The 10,143-nt window shown below is 39.4% G+C and overlaps 1 protein-coding gene across 1 annotated transcript in view; it reads right to left on the bottom strand.

The window, feature by feature from the left end:
• Positions 1 to 8,680, bottom strand: part of LOC108358411 (uncharacterized) — a 43,334-nt gene extending 34,654 nt beyond the window's left edge. Inside the window, exons 1-2 of the mRNA XM_017609734.1 lie at positions 8,644 to 8,680; positions 3,859 to 4,003 (exon numbers count right to left, since the gene is read on the bottom strand). Coding sequence (XP_017465223.1) covers positions 3,859 to 4,003; positions 8,644 to 8,680 — 182 coding nt within the window. The remainder of the gene's footprint in view (positions 1 to 3,858; positions 4,004 to 8,643) is intronic.
• Between the last annotated feature and the right edge of the window lie 1,463 nt (positions 8,681 to 10,143).

Here is a 10,143-nt window from a genome sequence, read left to right as displayed (position 1 = left end):
GTTAACTCAGCGTTTATACGGCAAATTTTACCATTTTGCAAATTGTTATTTGCGAATAATACGTGCGTATAAGTACATAGTAATATATATGTATGCACATATGAGCCTACCTAGTAGATAAAACTGGCAAAAATAGCACGCATCTATTCTTCTGTGCATGAAAATATATACATAAATAAATACATACATATGTGTATATATGTATGTATATACATATCTACATGTGTGCATACAATCGTTTGCTCTAAATTCTTAGTTGATGCAATTTTTATCCCATACATTTTTGCTGACCAAACAACCCGTTTGCCTGTCTAATCTGCTTGCCTCATTTGCCTCGCTCATTTACTCGCCTCGCTCGTCTGCTGCTGCAAATGAGTGCCTCGCTCGCAACGCCCCTCTCGCGAGGGCAGACCTAATGAGGCCCTCGTTTGCTTGCCGCTCTACTCTTGCGCCGCCCTCGTTTGCTTACTCGCTCGCTGGCTACTCGTCGCGTGCGCTCGTACCTAACGAGTGCTCATTTGCAAACAGCCTCGCGTGTTCCTCGTGAGTTGCGCTAACTCAGAGCAAACTAACGAGCGAGCGAGTGGCCAAAATGAGGCAAATCCGAACCCTGCTCCCGTGTGCACCACTGAGATATGCACATACATACTTATGTACTTAGGTATGTATATCAGCGTTTTAGTTGAAAGTACGTTTTGCTCGTCGCTCTCTTCATCGCTCCACTACATTCCTGTCCTTAGTTTTATTCAGATACCACAAATGTATGTTTTCTTCGAAAATACTCAAGTACTGCCAGTAGAGTACTCTACTTGCAAATACCTTAAATACCTTTTACTCGCAGTAGTTGCGGAAGGCAAAGTAAATACTCTACGCGTCTTGCTTTACGCTTGCAGAAAGAAACTGACTTATGCTTACTCACACTTGACCCAAACGATGAGAGTAAAGGAGGGAAAGTATTTATTTATTTATTTATATATTTATTTGCTCGGCGATCGGATGTCTTGTTAGGCCGTTTAAATGGAATTGCGCAGAAGTTTAGTATGTACATATGTAGGCCTATACTAAATGTGAGCAAACGACATTTTGCTTGCATAGTCTACTGTTCTTTTTTCATAGTGTAACGGGAGACATTGCCACCTGCATTCCATAATGCACCCGTGGGNATTTATTTATTTATATATTTATTTGCTCGGCGATCGGATGTCTTGTTAGGCCGTTTAAATGGAATTGCGCAGAAGTTTAGTATGTACATATGTAGGCCTATACTAAATGTGAGCAAACGACATTTTGCTTGCATAGTCTACTGTTCTTTTTTCATAGTGTAACGGGAGACATTGCCACCTGCATTCCATAATGCACCCGTGGGAAGTCAAGGCCAAATCCAGTCTCAGACAATAGGTAGTAAACATGTTACGCAACCATTGCGTCGCTGCCAGAGAACGAAGGGGGCAAGCAAGCAACGGCCACAACATGCAGCCAGTTCGGGACGGGTTATCATACAGTACGTTTACAGGTCTATTCTGCGCTGGTAATAAAAAGTTTGTAACCGGTAAATAAAGTTCCCGTCAATTTTTAAACCCTTTTCGCATTCTGTGTACTCTTATAACCGGTAAATTTTGTTACCATCTCATAAGCTGGTAACAAAGTATTGCCCCGTGAAATATGCAATGCCAGAATTTGCACAATTCTTCATAGCTGAATCGCTGAATATTTTAACTGCATTACCAACGTTCCTAGAATCGCGGTGACAAAAACTGGTAAAATTTTTTGGTAATAAAATTTCCCGGTTACAAAATCTTTGGTAACGCGCAGAATAGACCTGTTAGTGTTAGACTTAGTCGTAAGGAGTTAAGTGTTAATAAAACCTAAGTGAATTCTTAACTAGTCTGTGTTTCCTTTTGGGCGGCTGGCCCAATTAATTTTTTTGACTTATACGGACTGAACGTCCGTAACTGGCGCCCGAGCAGGGACCCAGTAGTGTGAAAAGTGTGGACAAGTTATACAAATAAAAGTGTAAACCTCCCAAGAACAATAAAAAATTTTAAAAGAATAAACATATACGGAAAAAAAGGACTAATAAAGTAATAAATTAAAGGATATAGACCAACTAAACAATTTAAGGGATAATTTAATCAAGGGATCAGATTGGCTACCGAATGCCAATTCTCCGTGTCTTGTAAGTATATTACCACGAATTTATCTTTTTGCTATTTCTAGGATGGAGGACTTGAGGACTAGAGTTGTCAAACTATCGATAGCACTATCGATAGTATCGATAGTTTGAATTTTTTTAGACTATCAATACTCATTGATAGTTTTTTCATATACTATCGAAAATATCGATAGTTTAGTAGGACTATCGATCATCTCTCCCAATTTTTTTGAAATTATACATACATATGTTAATCGTAAATCCTGTTTTGTTTGTATAACTTGTGTTTGTTTTTAAACTTTCTAAAAAGAGAAGTATTTTGGCTAAGCAGTTACTTAATTTTGAATGATTGTAACTTTTATAAGATAATATTTATTTCACTATGATCCTGTAAAAACAAAGCAACCTAACTTATTTAGAGCTATCGATAGTGCTATAGATAGTTTTGTTTTTTTCGAGACCATCGTGAATATTGATAGTTTTTCTGAAAACTATCAAAACTATCGATGGTGTGACTATCGATAGTTTGACACCTCTATTGAGGACCACTGTCACGAATTTAACTGGGGCTGTCAACGCCCTTCTGGGGAAGATTAACACTCTAGAAAGGCGCGTGGCGCGTATAGACGCTAGCTCCAGGGCTACCACACTAGGAACTAGTAGCCCAGTAGAACCACCAGAGGAGGTAGTGGCTCAAGCCCCACGACTGAAGCAGAAATACGTGATATTAGTAGGCTTCCTGACTGTGTCAAGGAACTACAAGTGTTTGATGGTAACCCAGTGTAATACGTGTCCTGGATTCATTCGGTGGAGGTAATACTCTCTGACTTTGAAGTCGTAAAGCGGAAACCGCTCTATCGTGTAATTCTACAACATATTAGGCAGAAGGTGCGTGGTGCTGCTGATTCCGCTTTAATACCCTACAACAATTTTGGCAGGAGCTGGGCAAAGATTAAATAATGTCTTCCTCTGCATTACGCAGACAAGCGAGACATTCGCACCCTTGAACACCAGTTGCAACAGAAGGGATCAAGGATCGACGAATTTTATGCGAAGGTAAACCATCAGTTCTCCCTCATAATTAATAAAATTAAAACTGAGTCCTATACGGACGAAACGGTAAAAGTTCTCGTGGAAACTTACCGCAACCGCGCACTCGACGTTTTTATACGCGGGGTAAATGGGGAGATGTATAGAATGATCCCCATACAACTTCCTAAAACCCTGACAGAGGCCTATTCGGCGTGTCTGGAAATCCAAAATGTCGATTTCCGAAGTTTTGCGATACACTCTTCAAATAATTCTAATAATCGCGTGGTGGTGCCGGTAAATAATTTTCCGAGCAGATTTTATCCGCAGAGTAGGAAACCCCCACAATTACCGCCGAAACCTACATAGCGTTCACAAGAAAACGTTCTCAGTACTTGAAGAACGAGCGTCCTTCCGGGAGAGAGGATAACCAAAATAACTCCTCGAGTTCTCGCGTGGAAAAGATGGAGGTAGATCCTTCGGTACAAACGCTTAACGTTAATTATATAAACAGGCCCCTTCAAACGCTGTGCCCGCTCTGATAATTTACCTCGGAAACAGCAAAGACTATTTCATACCGTCCCAGATGAAGGTGAAGCGCAGGTCGAAGACCAAGAACCCACAAAAGACGAAAATTCCGAGGATTTTCTATTTTCCGGTCATCTAGCGTACCATACCTAGAACATACGTCACCCGATGGTCGCGCGCTAGATTTCTTAGTCGACACCGGTGCGAATATGAATTTCATTAGACAGGATATAGCGACCAAAACAATACCGGTAAAACAAACTATTAACGTAGCATCTGTTGGAGGTTCCATTCCTATAAAGGAAAAGGTAAAAGTTAAGTTATTTGAAAATGTAGGCAACTCAAGTGGGTTCGAATTCTTTGTGTTACCAACTCTAAGTAGTTTCAGTGGAATCATCGGCGATGACACACTAAGAGAGTTGGGTGCTGTAAAAGATAGGAAGGATAACTTACTAAAAATAGGGAACTACAAAATCCCGCTTAAGGCGCGCACGTCCTGTAATGTTAATTTTACATTGGGAAAGGAAATGCCTCCTGAAGTTCACGAAAAAATAGACATTCTGTTAAAGACATATTCCAATCTTTTCGAGCCCTTGAATGGGAACGAGTTTATAGACACAAGCGTTCGCGCCGAAATAAGAACCTCCACCCCCGAGCCAATATACAGCAAAAGCTATCCATACCCAGCGTGTGTGAGAGACGAAGTCGAGAGGCAGGTTAATGAACTGCTTTCCGAGGGTGTTATCCGACCATCAAAAAGTCCTTATTACTCACCAATTTGGGTAGTGCCAAAAAAACCAAAGTCCAATGGGGAAAAGCAATATCGAATGGTGATCGACTATAAGAGGCTGAACGCAGTGACAATAGCGGACACGTATCCTATCCCAGGCTGACATTAACCACTTTGTAGCTTCGGACAGGCTAATTACTATACTACGATAGACCTAACGTCTGGTTTCCACCAGATACCAATGAAGGACTCAGACATACCTAAAACCGCTTTTTCAACGATGAACGGAAAATACGAGTTCCTACGTCTACCCTTTGGACTGAAAAACGCGCCCGCTATTTTCCAAAGAATGATTGACGATGTATTGAAACAATACATTNTGAACTAGTTTCATTATATGAAAAATTTGTACTTTGAATCTTTGACTATTTTATCCTTTCGAGTTTCTAACTCATAAAACTTTAATCTGTATAGTTGTAGTAACATTGAACCACAAGATGCATTTTTAAGTTTTCTGGCAGCATTTTCATTCGATTTTCGCGAAGAAAAGCCTTGAATGTACTAATGTGCGCTCGACGTAAGGTGATATAAGTGGAGCCCAATTTAAATATGGAACGTTTGAAACGTTCATATTATCACGATTAAGGGCGTTTTCCGCGCCCTTTACAATTTTATCCACACCCCTTATTGTCTCTAAGCCTACGTTAGCCGAGAAAACGGCTTTGAATTTTTCCAATACCAGTTTGGCAAGAGGTCCCTCCGCTTCTATAAGCCGCATGGGCATGTGTATATTTTTTAATCTTAAAAAAAAAATTGTAAATGCTATAATCACTTTTTTAAAGGTAGAAAAGGCAAAAAAGGCAAATATCTTAAAAAAGGCAAAAAAAAAGGCAAATATCTTAAAAAAGGCAAAAAAAGGCAAAAAAAAGGCTACATCAAATATGTATATATGGAATCAGAGAAAGCTAAATCGTGGACATTCTTAATCGAATATACTCTATCTCTTTAGCAGAAAAAAAGGCAATTTCCATAAAATCCGTTCCCTGTTGATGACATTATAGTATTTGGAAAAGACGCGGACGAACATTTAGACAACGTAGAAAAGGTTTTTTCAAGACTCTTAGAGGCAAATTTAAAGGCAAACTTAGATAAAACATGTTTTTTTCGAAAATGAAGTTGAATTCCTTGGCTATTTAGTTACTCCCGAAGGAGTTCGTCCTGACCCAACAAAGGTTGAGGCTGCCACCATGCAATTTGAAAGACCTGAAAAGCTTTTTGGGGATGACCTCCTACTATCGGAAGTTCGTTCGTGACTTCGCAAAAATAGCTAAGCCATGACAAATCTAACGCGCCGGAAAATGCACAAATAAAAGCCAGTGCACCGAGGAAAGTAGCAATACAACTTGACAGTGCGGCTTTGAAAGCCTTCGGTGACATAAAACGTATTCTAACTTCCGCTGATGTCCTGGCATTTCCTGATTTTGGTAAGCCTTTTAATTTGACCATTGATGCGTCAAACTACGCAATTGGTGCAGTACTATCCCAGGGGGATATGGGTACGGACAAACCAATTGCATATATTTCTCGCTCTCTAAACAAGGCCGAGGAAAACTACGCTACGAATGAAAAGGAGATGCTAGCCATAGTGTGGGCATTAGATACTTTGAGGTCGTATTTATACGGTGCCAAATGTCGCAATTATAATGCAAAACTAAAGAGGTGAAAAGCACGAATCGAAGAATAGAACTGTGAAATAATTTATAAGCCAGGGAAGGCTAATGTGGTCGCAGATGCCCTTTCCCGTCTTAAGACCGGACTCAACGTCTTAACGGATTCTGCGGTGGCTCAACCGTCAGGAAGCGAAATAGGAAATAGTGATGAGGTAGCAACAATTCAGGATAATTCCGATCTTATACCACACGTCGAGGCCCCCATAAACGTGTTTAGAAATCAGGTAATATTTAGAGTAGGTCAGGAATCTCGATGCCATGAGCAACTGCCTCATGGCTACCGCAGATATTTTATTTCTTTACCAAATATCGACAGTTCAAACGTTATTCCAATTCTTAAAGAATGCCTTAATCCTAATGTTATAAATGGCATAAAAATTCCTGAGGAATTTCTCCAATTATTGCAAAACGTGTATGCTAATAATTTCCACAGGTATAGGATCAGGATAACTCAGCGTCTAGTGGAAGACGTGACCATCCCTGATAGAATTTTCGATATAATCGAGGAAGAGCATCGCAGAGCCCACAGGAATCCGAAAGAAAATAGAGAGAAGATTCTCGAAAAGTACTACTTTCCAGGTATGTCGAAGCAAATTAGGGATTATGTTAGGCAGTGCGAAGTGTGTAAGCTTAATAAATATGACAGGCATCCGGCTAAGCCTCACCTCCAGCCGACACCGATTCCCAGCTACCCATGCGAGATCATTCACATGGATATTTTTGAGATTGAAAAACGGAAGTTTCTGAGCTGTGTAGACAAGTTTTCAAAATTCGCAAAATTATTCGCTATCAAGAATAAGTCATCCATTTATATCCGAAGGAAACTTACTGAAGTTTTACATTATTTTTCCGTGCCAAAAATCTTGGTCATGGACAATGAGAGGGGATTTCTAACTCCACTCGTTCTCAATTACATTAGATCTCTCGGGATTGAAATTTACCAGACGCCCACACAACGGAGTGAAGCCAATGGCCAGGTAGAAAGGTTGAATTCAACCCTTATTGAAATTTATCGGTGCATTTCTAACGACTTTCCTATGATGACTCCCAAGTAGAGGGTAGCGATAGTCGTAGATAGGTACAACAATACCATCCACTCCATAACAAAAAGGCAACCGGTAGATATATTCTTTAACAGAACAGCTAGGGTAAACTACCAAGGTTTAAGGGACTTTGGGGATCAAACGCACGAGAATATCAAAGCTTTGGAACTACATGAGCAAGAAGCTAGAAATGTAAGGATCAATTCAAAACGCTCGCAATCCAAAGAATATGATAGTGGCGATACTCTGTTCATAGCAAACAGACAAATAAAGGGGAAACAAAGGCCTCTATTTAAAAAAGAAACAATCTCAGAAAATAGAAATGCGACAATAGTAACTGAAAGTGGGAAAAAATTCCACAAAGCAGATATAAAAAATGTGTAAGATAACATTAGACAAAAGGTTAATAAGAAGCTTAAGATTACTAGAATCCGGCGGTTCGGAATGCAAGCGTTTATGCGTTTGTAGTCGATGAAGTCATAGTGGTTCAATTCCACCTCGCTCAGTGGTGTGAGATGGCAGATTCGAGGTGGTTCAACTCCCCCACGGTAATCTTCTGCTTATTTGCGTGAAGCCACCCGTGCCATGAGTAGGTCATTTGCAATTATAAACGCTTATGACTAAAAGGGACCAACGCGGGCCTTCCATAGACAAATAATACCTATAGTTCGATGCAAAGAAACCATAAATACACATTCGGCTAAATAAGTAAGCAAAAGTTACAAATGTATACGAGAATACATCTCGCGCAAACGCGCCAAAGAATAAAAAAATTAACGAAGAATAAAAGAACATGCAAATATGATGCAAATGCAAATGCAAAAAAAAAAAAAAGAAAGCATTCCATAAAAACAAAAATAACCACTAACCTGCTTAAAAGTTAAAAAAAAATACTAACTTACTAACACGCAGAAACTAATGCAAAAACAAGTAAAAGCAAAAAAAAATATAAAAATTAAAATTATTAGCCGAACTTACTACCCCGTACTAATGATACTAATCCTAATAATTAAATACTAACAAATTAATCGTCAAAAAATCCACCGTTAACATCACTACCTGGGTCCCCATGAATTCCTGATATCCCTTATCCTTATCGTTATTATTATTAAGAAATAATTACTACATTAAATTGTTACTGTAGGATTATTGATAACAATTTCGGCATACACGCTTCAAAAAAAAAATCCAAATGATTAATTATAAAGTGTTCTGTATTCGATTTGACTTAAAAATTTAATTTCGAAGTAATTTAAAGAAATAAAGTTAAATTCAATTCCTGAAAAGAAAATTATTTACGATGTTCATTTTAAGCTATCTAGGAGGTAAAAGTAGGATTAAGTTAACAATTTTGAATCTAATTCATAGAATCTGCCTCTGTGCAACCGCACAAGCATACGTTGTATTCAACCTAGATTCTCCTGTTCTAACCGTTCGAGATGGGTACGGTTCGATAGTCAACGGACATTTTAAACTGGTCCACATGATCGACTTGACGCGCTATGATAAAATTTTAAATCGTCTAAGCTATGAAAGCTCTAGGATGAATGAGACCAACGCTATCACTGACGTCATCACCTATCAGTTGGAGAAAACTCAAACTCAACTCGACGAGCTGAAGGGCCCTAAGCCTAAAGATCCAAGCGTTCAATCAATTGGATTGGGTCAGCCTGGAAGTGGATTGCTGGCACACCTGACGCCTTAGACTGGGATGAAGTCCTGCGGAGCCAAGACGCATTAGTAACCAATAACAACCTTCAATATAAAGTAAACTCTGAAATATTCAAGAAAACTCAAGAGCTATTACAGGCTGTTAATGGAACGCAACCACCTGGCTAAAGTTTCACAGGAAATAGAGCACAAGGTAGCGATCCTTAAGGAGGACGTTAACGAGTTGATTCGAGCAGGTCAAATGGCCAAAGCAGGAGTTGTCAAGAGTAATCTATTAAATAAAGAGGAAATAAATAAACTAATAAGCGAAATCGAAGTCCTTCCGTACAGCAACGTCATCGAAGCCATCGAATATAGTGAGCCATCAATCTACACCAACGGCACTCTTCTACTATACGTACGGTGACCATCCGGCCTTTATTTTAAAGGGCAGTCCTTTATTTTAACCCCGTGTCCTTTATAATTTTTTTCAAAATAAAGGACGCCTTTTGTCCTTTATTTCTTAAACTGTCCTTTAAATCAGCTCTGCATTTTTCAGAGGTAAATTTTTAAGCCGAATATGAAAAATAAAAACGTCCCTTATAAAATTAAAAAAAAAACCTTCGCCAGTTTGTTTCTCACCCCACTTAAGAGTTTCAATTTAATCGGTAATCTTTGTACAAACTATAAAGCAAAGGGAAAGTTNTGAATCTAATTCATAGAATCTGCCTCTGTGCAACCGCACAAGCATACGTTGTATTCAACCTAGATTCTCCTGTTCTAACCGTTCGAGATGGGTACGGTTCGATAGTCAACGGACATTTTAAACTGGTCCACATGATCGACTTGACGCGCTATGATAAAATTTTAAATCGTCTAAGCTATGAAAGCTCTAGGATGAATGAGACCAACGCTATCACTGACGTCATCACCTATCAGTTGGAGAAAACTCAAACTCAACTCGACGAGCTGAAGGGCCCTAAGCCTAAAGATCCAAGCGTTCAATCAATTGGATTGGGTCAGCCTGGAAGTGGATTGCTGGCACACCTGACGCCTTAGACTGGGATGAAGTCCTGCGGAGCCAAGACGCATTAGTAACCAATAACAACCTTCAATATAAAGTAAACTCTGAAATATTCAAGAAAACTCAAGAGCTATTACAGGCTGTTAATGGAACGCAACCACCTGGCTAAAGTTTCACAGGAAATAGAGCACAAGGTAGCGATCCTTAAGGAGGACGTTAACGAGTTGATTCGAGCAGGTCAAATGGCCAAAGCAGGA

The sequence above is a fragment of the Rhagoletis zephyria genome, unplaced genomic scaffold, assembly GCF_001687245.7.
Source record: "Rhagoletis zephyria isolate East Lansing unplaced genomic scaffold, Rhagoletis_zephyria_1.1 Rzeph_scaffold_00250, whole genome shotgun sequence".
Taxonomy (NCBI): Eukaryota; Metazoa; Arthropoda; class Insecta; order Diptera; family Tephritidae; genus Rhagoletis; species Rhagoletis zephyria.
Note: the sequence above shows the minus strand (reverse complement) of the source record. Positions and strands in the feature narration are given on the sequence as shown.